Source organism: Haliaeetus albicilla, chromosome 4 (genome assembly GCF_947461875.1).
Source record: "Haliaeetus albicilla chromosome 4, bHalAlb1.1, whole genome shotgun sequence".
NCBI lineage: Eukaryota > Metazoa > Chordata > Aves > Accipitriformes > Accipitridae > Haliaeetus > Haliaeetus albicilla.
In genome coordinates, this window is record NC_091486.1 from 30002050 (window position 1) to 30023206 (window position 21157).

At 42.1% G+C, this 21157-nt stretch overlaps 1 protein-coding gene across 7 annotated transcripts in view; it reads right to left on the minus strand.

Moving 5' to 3' along the window:
- Positions 1–6702: 6702 nt before the first annotated feature.
- Positions 6703–21157, minus strand: part of INO80D (INO80 complex subunit D) — a 46439-nt gene continuing 31984 nt past the window's right edge. For 4 of the 7 annotated variants that reach the window (XM_069781668.1, XM_069781670.1, XM_069781669.1 and 1 more), the window contains one exon: positions 6703–20438. In XM_069781668.1, the coding sequence (XP_069637769.1) occupies positions 19270–20438 (1169 nt within the window). In that variant the 3' untranslated portion in view covers positions 6703–19269. The remainder of the gene's footprint in view (positions 20439–21157) is intronic. The other 3 variants (XR_011324365.1, XM_069781671.1, XM_009914544.2) reach the window with 3 other exon arrangements.

Sequence of the window (21157 nt, forward strand, 5' to 3'; positions counted from 1 at the left end):
CCTTTTGATTTGAAGCTTTCTGATCCAACAGAGAGGTCTCACCATCAGGGAGTGAGTTTGACAGGCGACCATGGTATTGTGGTGCTGTCTGAGACTCAACGCGGACTACAGCTGTAAAATTGGAACCATTCAAAAACATGGCTTTCGGGTACCAGTCTTGGGTTGCAGAAAATAGCCTGAATCTCAAGCAAGAATATACTACAGTCCTGCCTTAGCTGCACCTGAATCTGTGATGATTATGCTCTTCCAGCATTTTTGTGGGCACAAGCAGGCCGCTTCCACCCAGAGAGCAACTCAGCAGGCATCCTCCCAGGTCCTTCTCTGCAGCTGGGGCAAACAGACCTTTGCAGTTAACAGCATGAATCTTAGCTTACATCCTTTGAGAAACTGCGTCTCTGCTGACCATTGCATGCTGTATGCATCCACCAGCAAGGCAGCCGGGGCGACCGTCGAGGAGAGCAGGGCAGCTCTTGGACCTCTGCCCTCCTCTCGCTGCTGCTTTCCTTCTCCACTTCTACCCCGGGAACGGCATTTCTCTCCTGCATAGATCATGACAGCAGGATTATTATGAGTATGCCATGGACTCAGATAGGCCATTAGCAAGGAATGTTCCCATGGTAAATAATTAGCAAATTACCTGTTTGAAAATAGAAGTAGAAAACGTAATTCTCAATTGTTAACAGTCTGGCATCTTTCACATAAAAATTACAGCCATAAACCAATTTCACAATGCAAGCCTTGCACAGTAATACTTCCCCTTGCCAAGCCATTTTCCCAGAGTAAACAAAAACCTCTGAGAACGCTTATCTTGGTAGAAAACCTTGCAAGAAAAATAAACAGAATGATGTCCAAAATGAAAAATAAACTAGGATGTGTTGGTTTTTTAGCACTGGGAAAGCCATAAAACTTAATACTCTGAGTGCAAGAGGTTGAAGCCATTTGCTCTGTCGGTGTATCCCTTCCATCAAACACCACCTACCACTGCAAATCAGGTCCCCCTGCTAGAAAAACAGGAGGCAGAAGGAAAACAAGGCTAAATTATGAATTACATGAATGAGTGGATTCATTTTTATGGCATTAGAGATGACCAAAGTAAAAAGAGGATTTTCTTCTACAGTTTTGATGTATTAAGAATTATGCACTACAGGCTGCATGTCAGTTACAGGACCAGAGAGTAACATGGAAGGGATATGATGGTTAAAAACTACCAGTTTTCCAGCCAGGGAGTCTCACACCATACAGGACAGGATGAGCAATGTGGGCTGGGGTGGCTGATGAGGCAGCAAGAGGATGAAAAATACTGTCTGTCATAGCTCCACAAACTGCAAACTGGAGCTTTGGACGAGAGATGAAAGCAGACCAGGGAGAGCTGCTGGCGAGAGCTTGGATCCAGCGGAGTATGTTGGAGTGTACGACAGCAACATCTGCAGGGTGTCCACCAGAGGAGACAGCCACTGGGCAGCATACAGACAAGGAGGAAGATGTGGAGCGAAGAGTATGCAAGGTGACAGAGAAGCCAGCTGTGCTGCCAGGTGCCACAGGGACGGTGAGGTGCATGGGGCAATGGAGAGCCTGTGAGATAGGCTTCCAAAATGCATGCAGGCACCAGAACTGAAAGATAAGGACAGTGTCTTTTTGTGTCACCCAGTGATGCTGAACAGATTCAGTCACACTCAGTCGCTTGCTCTTTTCTGCTGGTATCCTCCATCATTTTCTGTACAGTTTAGATTACATTTAGAGCCACTAGAAGATTCATGCATTGTTTGTCTCTCACAGACTCAGCTTAGAGCAGCCAGATACAGATTCTGGCATTAGTTAAAAGCATCAGTCTTAAAATCGAGGAAGAAGCAGGAAGAGACAGGTAGAAAGCTTGTGGGAAAATATCCCATGTTACTGGGGGGAAATTAAGGAAAACAGTGCCTGCAAATATTCAATTAATTGAGTAAGAGTTAAGCTGCCACCCACCAGTCCGGCGCTCTGTCACCTGGCAAAGCAGATGGCAGCAGTGCTGCCTGTGGGCAAAGTCTGCCCAAAAGCAGGGACATACTCAAAGAGACACAGCATGGTCTTTGTGAGACGCTCTGCTCCCCGTAGCACAGGGCTGTGTGAAAGCAGCCGACATCACAGCAAACCGGGAACCGATAGGAGCAGGACTGCTAGCTTTTTAAGCATTTTTAAAGGGAAACGGTGTCTGATAAAGGCATCATCACTTTAGTGTGTCATCACAGGAAATTTGCTACAGGCAGCCAGTGTTGCAGGGCATGCAAAATACCACAGCAGCTTTGCTGAATTTTTCTAAGAGAGATTATTTGTCAAGATCCTCATCTCCCTCATCTTTGAAAGGGCCTATCTCAGACAACGTATATATTTGTATGAGACCTTGACTGATTCTAATTTCTTAATTAGGGGTATTAGGAGTAGTTCTGCCAAGCAAGGCCTTGTACCTGGGCAGAGCTGGTAGAGATAAAGGAGAGGAGTGAAGAGGATAAGGTCTGACAAGGAACAATTCTGAGTTCTAGGAATTTAATTTAGCGTACCAGAATCTCTTCAGCAACAATTTTAGTTGCAGTCTGAGGGGAAAGGAGATAGAGAAGACAAGACAAAAACATTGTATGGAATGGGTAAAGCGCTGGACAAAAAAGGAGGAGAAAAAAAAACCACCAAACCCAAAAGCTAATATTAAACAGCAGGACCCAAGGGAGAGCAGAAAAAATGAGATTAATAACAGAGGAAACTGGCTGGCTCCACCGACCAAATGCTGTTTAACAGAAAAATGAAATTCTGTGGGATTAAACAAGGCATTAAACTGGTTGGGGCAAAAAAAACCCCAAACAAACCAGCAACCAACTTCTTTTAGATATAAGTCAAATGGTTTTACTGACTTTGAATGCCAAGCTGGACTGGAAAAGCTCTTTACTAAAGCAGCCATAGCAAATGCATGCAAATTGTTGAGAGCACAAAGACTACACACTTAGGGAAGTATCCTCTGCTAATGCTAATACATGTCTCTTAATTCAGGCAGCAACTTTAAATGTCTGCACCAACAGGCAACAGGAATGCGCAGAGAAGAACCTCAGATGCCTCACGTGTCTTGGATTTAACCCATCTGTATGCTTCTAGGCACTTGAAGAGTCACCCTTTAAACCTCTCTCCCCATCCCAGTTGGGTTCATCCTAATGGAGTGATGGCAAAGAACATTTTTCGTTAGCAAATGGAAAATAAAATACAACAAAGGTATTATTTTGAAGACCTGCCCAAAACTGGCTGTAGAAACTTCTAAGGCCCCCGCACTCAGGCAGCTTTCCCAGCACTGGAAGGGATCAGCACCACCATGGAGAGACACAGGGAAGCTGTAACTGCGTACCACGTGCCCTCTATGGAAATGGTGACAACAGCCAACTTTGGAAAGTATCTGTGAACACTTCCAGGGTCCAGTTCTGCACAAATTCCACTGGCACAAACGAGGACCAACTCTGCCGATGTGGCAGTATTGTAACTGAGATTCACAGCTTGAAATCAAACTTTGGCAGAGCGCTGGTCTAAATCCGGCATAAATCAGCCTCTCTATTCTTGCCTATGCTTTGGCACATGCTGAGGCAGAGTTGCTGTTACCCCTTCAGCTGGAGTTTGGGCCCAAGGCATTTCTTCCTGAGCACTGCCACCCTCAGCACATGTAAAGCCTCGGTGCAAGAAAGCCACAGCTTGAAAAGAAATGCTCCAACGCACTTAAAACCCAAGAGAAACCAGGATTTTTTTTTTTTTTTTTTTTTTTTTTTATCCATGAAGTTCTTTTCAGCATGAGCCATACCCTGTTGTACCAGGTACCACACAGATGCTCTGATGAAGGACTGTATAGACAGGGGAGGGTGCTGAGTCAGATGCCAGCTGTGCTCCTCGCAAGCCTTACTGCCCAATCTGGGGTCACAGCGCAGGCTCACAGCACCAGCCTGCAGCTTGGAAGACCGTCTCCCCTCCCTCTCACCACAGCACTTTCTCTCCTGCTGCAAAGGGCCACCACTGCATCCAGCACGGCTGCAATGGGGAAGCTGGAAGTGGCTGAAGTCCATGACACCCTCCCAGGAAACGTGGGCTTGCAGAACACAATGGAGCTGTGAGAAAATACTGGTCAGTGTGACAGCATTTACATCTGTACCAGCAGCCTAACCAGCATCAGCTACCTGGTAGGCATCACAGCAGTGGGCCCCACAGATCAGATTTGCAAGAGCCCCCTGGGACAGCTGCTGCCTGGTTACAAGGGGTTTCTTCCACCAAGAGTTGCACAGCATGAAAGCAAAGGCTTTTAATTTTAAATTGAAACAGGCAAGAGCCTGAAGCTGGTGCACAAGCTGAGCAGAAACAGGCATCAGAGCCAGACTGACTTCACATTACAGGACTCCTCCACATGGGTGGCTGTGAGCCATCGCAAGTGAGCTGTGAGGGGTGATCAGGACACGCAAGCCTCTTGGTCCTAAGGACATCTGTCAAGGGAGTTACTGGATGCAGGCGTAGAAAGTTTGTACCGCTGTTCCCCTACAGGAGCACAAGAATGCATCTGAATATCAAAGCTACTTTGCTTTCAGGGACATTTTTAGCACAACACTTCAATTTTCTTACTAGATTCAGTGGTACCAAGACTCTTCACTGGCACCTTCTGTAAGTCATAAATTAGCAATAGCAGTAAAACAAGGCAGCCATTCCCCGGCTGAACCTCATGCCACTAAACACGACAATCACCTCTTAGCCCCTTAAAACAAGCATCCTGTATCATCTCCAAATCAGACCTGACAGCTGCGGAGTACCAGCCCTGCGTTTGGGGTGTAGGCTCCAGGGGGGAGTATGGAAGATGGCCCCCATTATTTCCTGCAGAGGAGACAATTGCCCGTGACTATGGAAGGGGAGGGAGAGGTTTAACTTAATTCAGTAAAGGATTCTCCTTCCAATTGCTTCACGAATACAAGAGCAACACTTGCTCTTGGAACAAAATGTCACCTGCTTTTCAAGTACAAACTAAATGAGCTTTCCTGAGAAAATAATTGCCAACTATTAAAAGGCTACTCTTGGAGCTCGAAAGGGCTGTTAAAACACAAAGAAAGATGTGCCACATTCTTCCTGAATTGATACTTCAAACAAAACCTATTTGTGTTTTTAAATGTGGCACTAGAACAATGACTGGTTGTTTACATTTGTAAAGTTTCAGACTGAGAGCCATGCAATCATTTTCTAAGAGCAGCATTTCTTTGTTGTTCGAGGAAATGCTGGAAAAAAACCCCAGGTGATTCAGTTGGTCTCTGCCTTCGTCAGCAGAGGAGTCTCAGCCCATCTCTCGTCAAGCCCACGCTGGAGAATGTCCAGCTTGGGACCAGACCAGGCAACTCTGCTTCTGCCAGGGAGTCATCCCCAGGGAAGAGCCCCCGTTTTCCTAACTTCCACTTTCTTACTCCCCATTGCAGCCTCAAATCTTACACCAAATAGCAACTTACTTTTGGTGTTTTGTTAAAAGCAGATTTTTAACAACTATTTTCTCCATAAGAATCAATTCTTCCACCTCCCACCATTTTGACTTTGAGTGCTACTTGAGATAGGAGCACTTTGAAGGATCAGCTTTGCAACATACACATGCACAGCCAGAATCGCACCAAAAACAGCCGACAACTGCCTCATCACTATTACCCCTATAGTGTCCAAATGCCTCAGGCCCATAACCTTGAAAATTCCCTAGAAGGGACAAACTTGGGGTAGATTTTCTCCATATTGCACTGAACTTATGCTGCTGCACTGTCCTTTTGTTTACTTTAAGTGTCTGATCTTTTCTGTCATCACTGTGTCTTGACAGATGTCTGGAGGTGGCACTTTCAGTGTACTCCTATCTCTCAGGAAGGCAAGGTATTAACGCACAAACCAGTTTTGTCCTTTGCCGTGAAACCTTTGCAGCGTGTGTTAGCATGGAAGACTACATCATTCACTGACACCGCCTACCCCTTGGCCTGAATTGCAACCAGGCACTGTGAAATGCTGCTCTAATTACACTGTCTAGAATGGCTGGGCCTCTGTTCATTAAAAAGAAGTCAAATTACTGAATTCCCTTCTCATCAATCTCTGCTGATCGTTACTCTGATGAGCAGGGCAGCATTAAGTGAGCCTGCTTATGAAAAACAGAACCTGGAAGACGGTCTCACCTAGGACATGACTGCTTTTCCCTTGCAAGTCACAACCTCAAACACACTGGAGATGGAGACTAGCAAAGCAAACACCAGTTGAAGCACACACCCTCACGCCAGAAAGCAAAGGGGAAGACTTCACAAAACAAATGGTGAGAGGAAGGTGCAGCAGCCATCTACTTACTGCAAGGTGTCCAAGGCATAGTTCTGTCTAAAGAGAGGACATCCTTCAAGCTACTGTGGAAAGGCCGCTCTCAGAGACCAAACCTGGCACTGGAAGGTTAGTGCCAGCCAAGGCAGGCTAGTTCGCACCAGCCGCAGCAAGGTGGCAGGAATGGCAGCTTTTCCCCAGTGTGCAAACTGTCTGCGTCCGAATAAGGCAGTGGTGATTCCCAGCGTCTGACGAACCCAGGTAGTTACCACATGCATGCCTTGGCCTCGCAATCCTGCCCGAGAGCTGACCGGAGCCCCGCAGCACCTCAGCAACCATCATTTCTCATCCACATGCTAATCTTCAAAATAACGCCAAACTCCAACTTACCAGTTTCGGTGATGAAGCAGGTATGTATTTTTTAAATCTCAGCAAACATAGCACGTAAGACAAAATTCTATTCTATACTCCTTAAACTATATTTCAAGTACAGTTCTGCAAACTCAAACCAGAAAACAAGATGAAGAGGATCTGGTCTCCAGGCCAGTGATCCAGAGCTAGAAAGCACTATAATTAGAATCAGGACTGAGATTGAAGACCCCAGCTTGTTTGCAAAACTAATTAGCTAAATGTCATTAGAAAGCAATAGAGAATAAGCAAGAGCAGAATTATACTCTACAGCTATCTAAGCAAAGGACAGTTTAATAACTGTACTTAGGATATGTTTTAAAAGAAAAATGAAATGACTTTACGGATTAGATTTCAGCCTGGGCAATATTCATACATCTCCAACTTAGCAAAATGGCTTGGAGAAGAGGGTTTTCATCATAGTAAACACGGCTACTTCACAGCAAGATTTATTAATACATCCAAAAGAAAGAAAGAAAATCATTTTGTCACACTATATACAGATAATACATACAGTGTTTTATACACATATTACATCAGTTTTTACACAAGAAAAATATACATAAAAATGTAAACTTTTGTATACAAAAACCCTTAAACAAATTAAACAAGGACCAGATAACAAAAGGAGACCAATCTATTATCATTTCATTGATTTTTTTTTTTTAATGGTAATACAGTACATTCATTGAGAAGTATGAGGAACATGTGAGCCAACCTTTCCTATTTAAAGGGAAAGTACAAACACGAGCTTTCCTACCCGCCCCTGGAATGCTGTCCGTGAGCCTCCAGCACTAGAAGCAGTAGTGTGAGTTGCTATCGCTGCCGGGGACCCCGTAGGAAGCGACCCTTCTTCTCTGGCATCCCCATGCACTGCACTCTCCGAAAGCGACGCATCCGCAGAAGCAACCTGGACTGGGCTTTTTGTGCGTATTAGCTAGTCTTCCAGCTAATATCATGAGACGGGATGCAGCAATGCAAGTTTGTATGTTCCCTTTAAGCAGTCATTAAGTGGATTTAGCTTGCTGGAGTAAGTTGTTTATTTTTCCCAATGTACGGTATGCTGAACACGTGTCAGGGATGAGAGGGAAGAAGGAAGGGGTGTAAGAGACTGCTAATCCTTGCTACCATGCAGTTACTTCAAAATCAGGTACGTTTGCAAGCTACAATTCACTGGTTCAAAATACTCTGCCTCACCTTTGCTTTCCCACTGCAACTTGTTTACATTTTAAACTCTAGTGGCCAAACAACTGTACGAGGCTCTTTGTTACAAGGCTGTTTCTGATATCAAAGCGTGATCAAGCTACCTTTAAAATGACACCAAACACAAACTTCTCTGAGACAGCCTTAAAGAGTGAGCATTCCCTCTAAGCACTTCAGATTGTCCATTTGCCGCCTTCTCTTTTATTAAATCTAGGATAAAGATATTTAACCTTATCTACAAAAAGGATATTGGTTGAGATTCTGACATCTGTTTTGCTCCACTTGCAGGTAAACATTTTGGGGAACTGGAGAGAAAAAAAAACAAAAACCAAACCCACAACAATAAACCCAAACCCTAAAACCTCAGACATCAAATAAGGGAACTGCGCAATATCTTGGTGAGAAAACAGTTGCAGAAACTCGTGGGAAACAAACAAACGATAGATTCCAATGAAGGCTTCTCACATTAAATAAGTTAAAGACTTGTTACAGGTATCTTCAATAAAAACATCCATCCTCCACAAAGTATGTTAAAATGTAACACAATAGTGATGCACTGGTATTTCTCCTGAAAAGGACAGAAGGACATGAAATCTCCTTAGTGATGTCAGTACTATTGAATGTAGGAGGTGAACAATGATTTACAAAAGCTGTGTAAAAGAAAACATGAATCATTAATTATAATTGGACAAAAGGGGGGATGGGGCAGAATGCGATTACCGTATGCCTCAGAAACCCCTGAAGGAAATAAATACTCAGGAACTTGTGTTTCCATTTCTTTCGTATGTCCATCTAAGTGAAGGCGGGAGTAAGGGCTTGTCTGCTTGCTTTTGGTTTTTTGTTTTCTCTTTTTTCTTTTTTTTTTCTTTTTTTTTTTTAAATAACAACCCTTCTAGTAAAAATTCAAGACAATTACAAATGGCTTTAGATAATTAAGAGTCTCCTTTTTAAAATAAAACTTTGATAACACATTTCTCCATTTCTTCTATATAATGCAGCTTCAGTGAAAATATGTCACAAGGGACAGCAATTTGCAAAAAGTGAGAAAAAATTGCCAACCAAGGTTCATAACATATACACATGTATATGCAGGACATCTACACTCTATATACATATTTAATATACGTATGCATGAGTATATATCAGGAGAGAACCAACAGGTACATTCTCCACATACATAAACTGAAACAGCGTAATATATGTGTGCATATAAATATGTATTATACACACACAGTACACAGACATACCCATACACACGCCCAAACATATGTATTATAGAATTTGTTGTGTATGATTGCATGAAAGCTCAGATGGAACAGGACACTGGTTACCTTTTTCTAATAGAAATGCAAGGAAGACAAAATTCCATGGCTGAATTGCGGCCAAGAAAAATCATGCCATATCCATACTGAAAACATGGAATGCAGTACAGCTCTAGGACAGAACTGGAGCAGCATTCTCCATTGAAACTGAAGCCCAAGTTAGCCAGGAGTTTCATCAGTGCTTAAATGTGACTGAGCAGGTTTCTGACAGCTGCTTTCTGCTAAAAGGATATAAAAGCTCCATTTAGTCAGAAAACAGAAAATAAAATACTTAAAACCACAATTTACTTGGATAAGCAAGAGCATTCAATACACAGTTAGATACAAAGTGCTAGCATGTTAATGGTCAACTCTATAGCTCGTTTTAAAATCTGTTTAATGGTAAAATGTAACAAGCTGTGTTTCTCTTGATATGTTTGATGACAACCCCACTGCTCAGAACAGAGCACAGGCCTGCCTTCTGCTTAGCTTACTGCCTGCATTACGGGAAACACAAACCAAACTCCCTTTTTCTCTCTGGGGCTGAAAATTGAAGACAATTGGGGGGTGGCGGCATTTTTCTCGTTTTGAACATTTAGCTCTCAAATACGATGCTGGGTTAACCATTTAATATGCTAGGAAGCTTTGCATCAGGTTCTAAGAAAAGTTTGTGGTCATCTGCAAATCAATCACAGTCGTACTGGAGCACAATTGAATAGCTGGGAAATTCTGCATGTTCAAGCAAGTGCTCAGGGCCCAATTCAGCTGCCACTACAGTCACCAAGACAATTTCCCTACTGCCTAAGCAGAGCTGGATTGGGCCATTAAAGCTGATTGCTGCTAGCAAGAGAAACTGTAGAGATGCAGGGGTAAGGAGGAGCTGGAATGGAGGCAAGGGAACAGAGAAGCAGAAGAGGTCGGCATTGCAAGAGGCCTAATATAGAATAAACAAAAGCAGAAACGTACCAAGGGAACTCCACTGAGAGGGCTGAGGTAACACAAGTCAATGGTGACCAAGCTCAGATCAGTCACTGACATAATCCAAATCCCTCAAAAGAATTAGAACAACCTTTTTTGGCACAAGTGCTTACCTGTTACACATATGTTACGTGGATAGTCTCTCTCTTTAGCTCACACACTTACTCATGTTACAACTAATGTACATGTGTGTGATACAACGTACATTCCATCTATACATCTGTAGGCATGTATATATAGATTTAGGTTGATTGCATCCATACATATTTATTGTACATCATGAGGGCAAGTCCACATTCAGCAAAGTGCTACCAACATCTCATATACAGATATATCTCTCTGTACAGGTATACACAAAAATGGGTTTATTCTTCCCCATAAAGGCATAAAGATTTATGCTGCTAGCTCCCATTACCACCAAATAAGCAGAAGGAAAGGCCTCTGACAACTTCCACCTCCCTGCCCTTTCACTTGTATGCATATGTGCCAGAAACAAATTGTGGGGACAGGGAAAGGGGAAGAGATGCCTGGGGGGTATCGACACACTGATAGGGAGGGGGATATAAAAACAAATTTTTGAAAATTAAGTTTTGATTTGCAACTGCTTAAAAAAAGCCTTCAAAAAATTCAAATGTCTGTGCAATACTGGAAGCTCTGTTTTTCTCAACAGATTTTTAAAGTCACCAGGATCATCATCATTAAAAGTGATACTGTATGAATAAATAACAATTAGGTTACTTTCTCCAGCCTAAATAGAACAGTATGAAGAGTAAGCCAATCTGTAAGAATGTTTCTGACTTCTCACAATTTCAAGTGAGAACTCCCATAAAGATATCTTCCTTCTCCAATTATGAAAAAAAAAAAAAGTTAAGTGGCCATAATTAAATTCAGAATTTCACAGCACAAGTGAAACTCCTTGGACTGAAAGTATATTTTGTTCTGCAATCCCACAACAGCAGATTTGGGGCAAAATTAATATATGCAAAGGAAGGAAAGAAAAAAAATCTACTTTGAAGACAGTCACTCCACAAACAGTGCCCTTACAACCTAATTTGAAAACACAAGTACACTGATTGACAACATTTTCCAAGTCAGACCATAGGAGATTTGGGTATTAATTTGCAAAGACACAGCAATTCCCATGTCTCCCCATTCCACTGAATGCAAACCTTCCCATCTCGGTTTCTCCCGGAAAACATCACTCATTTCTCCCAGCTCTCCTCCTCCCCTATTTGTTTTATTTAAAGGCTGTCTTTGGGAGCTTGGTATTTTCATGGCATTTTAAACAGGGCTCAATGCAACTCATTTAAAAAACAGTAAAATTGACATGATATCAGAGTTAGCCTTATAACAGAAGATTATGTAGTAGAGAGTTTCAGTTATTTATACAACAGTGAGGACATAACAACCCCCTACTAAATAATCACATTTCTACAATACATTCCATCACCTCTCGACTACTTTTCTCTTTACAAAACTATGACCTACATACAATATACACATTCGTATCGCACATACATCCCCCCCAATGCATATTTTTTGTGTGTATATATAATACATACATGCACACAAGCAGTCTAATTCTATTTATAAGTCACAGTGGGAATTCCTTTGTGAGGAAAGGAGGGAAAAAATTCCTGAATAAGACACTGTAGATTCCTAATGTTCTGACTTTTCAAATTCCAACTCACAGAGCTAACTGGAAATAAATACATTAAAAAAAAGAAAAGGTCTTAGAAACTTGGTTCACAACTTCCAGCTACAGTAGTTGGATTTTTTTAATTTGATCTATTTACCCTGTAACTAAATTTCTAATCATAGGTACAAACCACGGATAAATTATTGCAGAATGTAACACTCAAAATAAAATTTAAAAAGAGTTATAGGAACAGTAATATAAGGGTTAAAAAGAGTTCTATGCTTGTTGATACAGGATACCATTTTATTTTATTTATATATATATATATATCTATATAGAGATATAGATATCTGCAAGGTAGCAAAGAATAGCTGTACACCTTGACACGGCAAAGATCCAGTGTAAAAAGGTGCTTCACTAGTTTGTTTTTCCAAAAAAGCTTGTATATAATTTTATAGCTATTAAAAACACATATGCAACATAATTCATTACACTCAATACAGCTTTAGTATAAAACTTATAATTTATGAGGTGATGTTAATAGCATAAATTAATATACCATTTCTCTTAAAATCTACAATAAGTATTCTGAAAGCTCATTGGGGAAGGGTATCTTTAAATAAAAAGTTTAAAGCTGAGCGTGATGAAAAAGATTCTGTATGTTGAACTTGAGATGAGAGCCCCGAGAAGAGAAAGAGTCCCTAAGCCAGACACCATGGACTATAAAACTGAACAAAGATTTCTCCTTCTTGCGCTCTCACTTAGGTGACGCTCTACCTTAAATTATTATTTACTTTTAAAACTATTTACTTTTTTTTTTTTTTTTTTTTTTTTGTTAACTGCCCTTATTTCCACAAGGAATCCCTGAGACATACCCAAAACTGTACAGTGAAGGTCATCACTGTTCAGAGAAACTGGTTCAACCCCTTCTGGTATGATGTAGCTATTTTGCATGAGAATTGAACTGTCTATCACTTCAGAATGAATCTATTTGCACCGGAACAAACTACACTGTTTAAGACGCAGGTTGGAGAGTTATTTCAGGGTAAATCTGTCCACTCCAAGGTGGAAGCCAACGCCATTGCAGTTAGCTACGTCAGAGCAATCTGCACCAAAGTTAAAGTTTTCCAGAGGATATCTGGGAATGTTACCTATCCAGAGTTCACCTCTGTGGGCACCGGCTGATGATGACAGAAAGCAGGTAAAACGTTAGCATTACTGGACCAAGTTCAACACGTGTATGTGGTCGATACACGGGTACGCTGGACATCTCACTGTGTGTGTGTTTGGGGACTAGCAAGGGGAAGGAGTAGGAAGAATGCATTTTTCTACATCGAGTAAGTACAGTTTTAAGGTCAAAAGCCCAAGTTTCATCCTGTTCACTTCCAAACCGAATTCTATGAGCCAGAGTAGACTGAAAAGGTGCCAACACTTACTTCAAGAAGACAGGAAAAGAAAGCCTTCGCCAACTATTGCTGTCAATCTACAGCTAAGCCCACTTTCTCCTTTCATGCTTCTGCTACCTTATTCCACAGTAGCCAGAGAAGGAGTAAATGAAAGCAGAATAAAACAGGGGAAAGCAAAGAACCCAACAACCATGAGATGTAGCAGAACAGCAAAGGGAAAAAGCTCCTAAAAGAGTCACTACTGTTACTTTTTAAAAAAAGGCTGAAGACATGAGTGAGAAAGTTGTTCCAAGACACATCTTTTGTAACTCCTTCTCCTCCATAAAACTTTTTTTTTCCCCAATAACAGTGATTTTGTCTAGTTTTAAAGACAAAACCAAAACTTTACCTGATAGAGCTAAGGTCTCTCATGACCAGACCTCTCCTAAAGTCCCAGTTTAAGTTTAGTAAACACAAATGAAGATTTTTCCAGCAATACTCCTTACTTTTATTTGGGCTTGTGGGTACTAAAAAGAATAATTTAAATTTTTCTTCACTTTTTACTGATGCACTTCTCAAAAGAAGAGGAGATTGTGAGAAGGTAAACTCTTGTTAAAAATGCCTCCACATTCACTGCTAGCCTGTGCAACTCCCATGATCAATGTTGTACCCTCAGCATCTAGTTCGTGACATATCAGCATGTTGTGAAACATCATCTTACTCACTAATCTGAGAAATACTTTGATCTATTGCACTATCATTCTAGCATCCAAAAATGTATGCTATGAATTGCAGTAATCTCTCCTTCTTTTCATTTTACAGTCAGATTTGCCCAGGACCACCAAAGACTTACCAGTTGGCATTACTTACATTGGATAAATATCTGAGAATGGGAGAATAAAGGAAAGAGTGATGAAAAATGTAGAGAGAAAGGAAATAAAGGAGGTACGTGAAACAGCCCACAACACCTTATCATGAAATGTGACCCAGAAGATCAGCAAGATTGTGACCAGAAGATCAGAAAGACCTAAAGATCTGGTCAACACATTAACCCAAACCTATTCCTTCTGTTAATATTTCCACCACCACCGGACCTTGCAACAGGCCTGCACAGGAGACTCCTTCATATGTAATGGTAAAAATACAAAAGCAAAAGTAAACAACCCACCAGGGAACCTACCCAGACACCCACACAAACACCTCACTGCAGACGATCACTGCAGGTAAGTTTTCTATTGTTTGTCTGCTGAAAGCATCTCCTACCACCTTCCCTGGACCCTACTACTCTTGAAAGATTCAACTGCAGGTAGCTGGCTCTTCTAAAAAATTTTCCCTCCTCCCTGCCCAAAGGCTCATACTGTTGGAGAATTCACCAGTGGACTCAGCTCACCGCAGCACAGAGACAGAGAGAAATACCCCTGGAGCCTTGCCCATACCTAAGTGAAATGCAGCAGCCACAACGCTGCAGGAGCTCGGGGAGGAGCTAGAACCCAGAAGCAGACTAACAACACCTGTATGTAACCACCAGGGCCAGCTTCTCAGGTAAGACCACCTGTCCGCTGTTTATTGTACTCCTTCATGAGAGTCTTCTTTCCTGGCAAGCAGATGCAATCCCAGACTGCATTTACATGCAGTTACAGCAAAATGAAGCTTCAAATTGAATTTCACTACTGGTTTGCAGGTTCAATCCTAGGCCCTTTGCCTTGGCCATGCCCCTGAAGCCAGTGGCATCACACTGTGCCTAACAGCTCACAAGAGAACTTCCCAATTTTTCAATACCCATCTCCCTCAAAAATAAAATTTAAAAAAAAATGTTTTAAAAAGCGCCACTTCCCTTGGCTTCTCTTTGCTATTATGGATGACTCTCCTCTAACATTTTTCTCCTTGCATTTGTACTTCCAATACCATCTCTGATTTTTGCCTAGCAGGTGATAAGCTTCTCGGGGCGTTCCAATGCTTTGCAAATGAGAACTGCAAATCCTCATTTCACTAACCTGCTGAATGAAGTAGGAAATCTAGCTGTTGCTATCTTCTCCGCAGTGCCTCAGGCAGACCTGCAACCGTGCTACCTCTCAGCGTTATCGATTTAAAGCCCTTATGCCCAACTATAAAGAGAGGCATGTTACTAACAAGAAGGGAACTAAGCAAGAACCTGGAGGAACTGGAAGACAGGAGGAGACAAAAGGCGCCATCTTTTCCATATTCTTGCATCATACATACATCTTCTTATATTATAGTAATTATGAGGCCAAAGAACAAATCAACCTTGAGATATTTAAGTGCATATGGCTCCTCTCAAAGTTGGCAGAAAGTCTTCCCAAGTGAAAGGAAACATCAAAGCATGTCTTACAGAATGCCTTACCCACAATGCCAGCACAAGGCTGCTCCTGATGAGCCTCTGTACACTGTCAGAGTTCGTCTTGTGTTAAGTACTTTTGTACAAAGACTAATTGAGGTGCTATTATTACCAAAAACAAAGTTACTGGTATTCTATTCTAAGTCTAATTTTTTTTTGCAAGTCTTTAAAACTCAAGTCTTGTGTAAAGAAATTAACATTTAGGTTCAACTAGCTTTATTTCATTTGTTAACATGTAAAGGGCACGACAGGTATCGACCATCTCAAATCAATGGACTGAAATTGCTACACTGGCTCTTTGGCGAAAGGGTGATAGAGTGCTAATTGCTATACGAGGAGATGATACTCAAAAACCTTTGCGAGAGAGCATGGATTCTACTTGGGAACAACATAAATAACAGCCTCGAGGACTACCTTAACCAGACCTGCAGTATTTCCCAGAAGAGGTGTGAAACATCTCTGGCTGCACATACCTCTCAGACTGGATCTCTCACATCCAACAGTAAGACACCAATTCACTGAAGTCAACAGGTTGTGTGGGTGTAGAAGCCCACCTGGAATGATCCACCTTGTAAAGCTAAGACCAAGACCCGTAACTGCTTGGTAGACTGTAACCATGAAATCGGCGGCAGTGAAAGAACAGGAGGTGAACCAGGAAAAGGCAAGAGTGGTGGCCCATTTCAGAACTCTGTGTCAGACAGGACAGAGGGATTCCTATTTCAAATGTATACAAACTGAAGTTTATTTTTAAAAGTGCAGCTTTATTGCAAACTTAGTTTGCTCATTGAAAAATGTTACGTAGTCACTTTTCAGGGAAGAGTCATCAAGGGATATACAAAGATTGAAGTTTAAGTGGGGGAAGAGAGTTGATATCCTAGGCTACCTTAAAGGAATGCAGGTACATAACAACCATTGATTTCACATGGGAATTATGGACCTGCATAGCTTTGACAGGTTTTGAAATTCCCTGTCTAAATCAATGCTGAGATTAGGAGCTGGGTTCTGTTCTGAGTTAGAACAGTACAAACTCACAGTGACCTTAGACTAAAAAGCTCCTCTGTAATTTATACCAACACAACCAAGCAGAACTTGGCTCTCAGTTCCTCTCTTCCCTTCCCCTCTGGCATTTGCTAAGAAAGAGAAATGTGATGTGGGGCAAACATACTCTGCAGTAGCCACAGCTTCATTAAAAAGTTTGATGGGCACAAGAATGATTTCAAGACCAAAGTCCTGAAACCAATTTATAGAAATTAACATCCTCTAAAATGACATGAATACACGAGCAGATTAAAGAATTAACCATTTGGTATACTAGTTCTCCACTCTTTTTCAGCCAGTCATCCAAACACATTGAAGAAGGTATACGGACACAACGAAAATCATTTGCAAATCAAACAGTTGTCTCCTCAACAAAGTATGGGGAACATAATACAAAAATAAATAAATGCCTTGTCAGATTTGCCTCATTTCACAATACCACTGGGCATTCCTCAATCAGCAGGACAATCACAAGCAGGATTTCATAGGCTTCAATTCAACTTTTTACATGATTTAAAAACATTTAAATGTTACAAACATATTTAAATCACCACTTAAAAATATTCGGCTTATATTATTAAGATCTATTTTACCAAGTATGAAATAAGGACTTCGTAACAACAGAAGCATGAAAATAATTTTTGTTTCCTCCACCCACATACACTTGCAATTTCAGAAAAGGACATATGCATCATCCATACTCCTTTGTATTTAAGGAGGACAAATCTTTCAAGAAAAGAGGGATAGTATGACTGCTACGATAGTAAGAAGACACAAGACCTATCCCATTTAAATTCTGTTCCTTAGCAAGATGGAAGGAGAGGTTTGGGTCAGAGATTTTGGTGTGGGCCTGACTGCTAACAAAATCAATTTCTATAGCAACTAAACATCGTTCAATGATCCCTTGCTCAAACAATTTATTAGGCCTCCCTATTACATGTGCTTGGTATCTCTTAATTTCCTGAATTAGACTAGAATACATGCAGGTAGGACATTTTACTGTAAGGTAGAATGAAATCTGTCTTCTGCAGTAAGAGACTGAAATGTGGGATTTTCTATTCTCTCTCATGTGCATCTCAGAAACAAACCAAGAAGAGTAGAGACTTGTTATAACAAGTAGGAGCTACTTTTACAGTCAAAGTCAGAGTACAGTAGCAAGTTTGAGCCCTATAAAGTCACAAGCAAATTCCTTTTTTCCCCTTCCTGATAAAGAGATGCAAGTAAACACCACAGAATTTCTGCTGCTGTTCTCTCTTGGATTAAAAAAAAACATTAAAAAAAAAATCTAAAAGCTAGCAGACTCCTTTTTCAAGAACTGAAATTACTACTGAAGAGTCTGAATACTATCTTTAGCAGGGGGGCAGTAAAAGCAAAACTGTCCTGCAGACAGAAGGAATTCTTAACTCTCTCTTTTGCTTTAGCGATTTCTCTTTTGGTTAGCCATGACTGCTGATAGGTACCTGCTAGTTTTTTACATACATTCAGCTTCCCATAAAGAGCATCAAACCCTACAAGTGTCAAAAAAACTGTATGGCTCCTGGGGGAGGGGGGGGAACTATCCAAAAAAGTAGCTAGACATAATTTGAGAAATGTGTCCATTTGAAACTTACCAAAGGGTCTGACCTAGACTTGTGTGGATGGGCAGAATACCAATCAAATTCTTCCAGTTTCAGCTGGGAAATACCTGTCAGCCTGTCAGGCAAGGAGTTCTGGACAAAGCCACACTTGAAAAGGCAAATCATCAATGCTGCAAGGCCACAGTAATTCGGCAAGGGAGGGAATTTCTGCACAGGAATCTTCACTAATTCAGAATCTATTTCAATCCTTCTGTTTTTCTTTCCTTTTTTTTTCCTGGGCTAACTTCGTATCAGCCTTCAGATTTCTGGGCAACCAGTCAACTGATCCCCTTGCTGCTCAATGAATTAAAAATCATCGTAATAGAGAAACAAAAATCAGCATGCAGTAAGAACAGTGACTAGTTCTGGAAGGGGACAACTCCCACTTCTTCACCAAAAGAAGAAAAGGAACTGCTGCTCCTGCACCCCAAACACACACACGCACACTGAGGAGGTCAAGAGACTATTTTAAGAAACTGCCAAACTCATCCTTGAACCACGATCTTGATTTAGGACTTCAGTGCACCATTCTCAAATCAATGTGTGCAGCCAAGTTTTCCATGCCGGATGCTACCTTCGGAAAAAAAGTAAATAAAAATAATAATAAAAAAAAAAAAAAATCAAGAGACTTCTGCCCACTGGAAAACTTTCTACCAGATGCTAATGGGATGGCAAGCACTGATCCGAACCCTAGGAAACAGTAACATGCATCAGTAATCTGAGGTATCTTCCCATTTCTAGGTCTTACTGCTAAGGTCAATAACATCCAGTAACTGTGCTGTATCCTTAAGGAATTACTGGGGAACGGTGAACCTGCCTGCAATAAATGAGCACCGGTGCATAACAAGCACATGTGAACGCTACAGCAAGGTTCACAGAGGGCTAACCCTGGTCAGTACTGAAGCAGGGGTTTTCTTCTCAACCCCCTCTTAAAAAAAAGGGAAGGGAGGACAGAAAAAAAATAAAGAAAAAGGAAAAAAGGAAAGATAGAAAACACAGGTCCCCCATCTACCTGCACAGAGCCAGGCAGACAAGCTCAGCTGGAGGTGGTGAAGGGCGCGGATGCATTATTGGTACTGGTAGCGGTGGCACCGGTCACTGCGAAGCCCGTGGGAGGAGCTATGGAGCTGTGGCTGGGCTGCAGGTCCTTGGGGATGCCACTGTGGGAGCTCAGCTGGTGCCCAAAGGCTGCGCTGAACTGAGGGAGCTGTTGTTTAGGGGAGGTGGAGGCCATGAGTTCAGCGGAGGCAGGACCCATGCCACTAAAACTGGTCTGCGGTAACCCCGGAAGCACACTGGAGCTGTTGGGGGTCACAGTGGCGAAGGCAGGCTGTGTGGTCTCTGAGTGCGAGGTGGTAGGTGGTGTGGACAGGGAGGTGGACAGGAGGTGTCCATCTGCACCAAGAAGGTTGCTAAACGGAGAGGGGTCCCCAAGATTGACAGGAAGATTTCCCCAGTGAGTTCTGGGGTTGACTACCCCGCTAAGTGGCACATCCAGCTGAGTTGGGAGCAAGTGCTGTGCCATCATGGGCATCTCTGCTGAGAAGGTAGCTGCCAAGTTATCACCAGAAAAGGATGTGGTGTGAGGGGATGTGATATGGTCACTGTAGGGAGACGGCACATGCTCACTATCATAATGGCTTCCATGGGGTGAGGAGTGTGAATGGTCACTGCTGTATTGCTGTCGTGAGGTGATCAGGTCATCTGCCTTGCTCAGCAGCTGGGCAGGGTGGGGCCTCTGGGAGGCATGGCTGCCATCATGAAGTCCATGAAACTGTCCTGGGAAGGCTCTCTCCCCAAGGCCACTCTGGTTTATCAGAGTGGCAGAAGTAAGGCTGACGTTGGCTGGGGCTGAGAATTGCCCCTGGATCTGCCCTGCCAGGGGCGTAGGTGGGTTGGACAAGGTAGCAGAACGGAGCAAGTTCTCATCCAGCTCCAGACCGGAGAAATTATCATGTACTATACGCCCATTCAACAGCTCCCCCAGATCCGTGTTAACCTCTCGACTCAAGGACTGCATTCCTGGAGCTCCAGCACCTGTAGAGAACACCCCTATCCCTCTATCTGACAGCTCCTGAACTGGCACACCATCTGTCTGTGTAAGTACTCCAATGGTACTCAGGCACTCAAGAGAAGTTACAGCCTGCAGGGCCCGTTCCAGTTCTTCAGCCTCTTCTGTAGTCGGAAGGAGATCTCCATTTTTACCTGCAGAAACAGGGACACCAGAAGTTAGTGTACTCCCCTCAGGTGAGCCTGGCACTGGCACTCTAAGGATGCAGATGTACAGACAGTTCAGTACAGAGCTGCACTGTATGATAACCTTCCAGAATGGCTTGTGGCACACAGAAAATTTCATTCACCAGCGTTCACTAGGTAAGCAAGGTAAGAAAAATGAGAAATTACATCTTCCTCTTCAATGGAACTCCCTCTCTCCACCCTCCTCTTCTACATGCTACAAGATGCCTCCCAAATCTACTAGACTTAAAGTAAAAACACTTAAATAATATTTTTTTCAATGCTGCAGTAACATAAATAGTCCACAAACTCCCTCCTACTTACCACATTACAGCCTGGACCTAAAATTTACAGTCAATACATTTTAGGTTAATTTAAACTCAAACACAGTCTGATGTCACCTCATATCAGAAAATGACCAAAGAAATCACATACCCCAGCTCTGGGCTGTTCTAATTTCTTTATTACATGTGATAGGTACTGAGCTTTAGAATCAAATTCAGGCACAGTTCTGATCAAAAGCTAGTTTCAAAAATGTATTTAAAGATTTTATTCTCACTCTCTTCTCCTTTTATCAAAAGCCAACATTGACTGTGACTCCAGCCCCACTCGATGGCAGAAAGATGCCATTACTGAGAATACCCTTGATTAAACTGCAACACTGACAGGCAGTAAAAACATAAAATAAA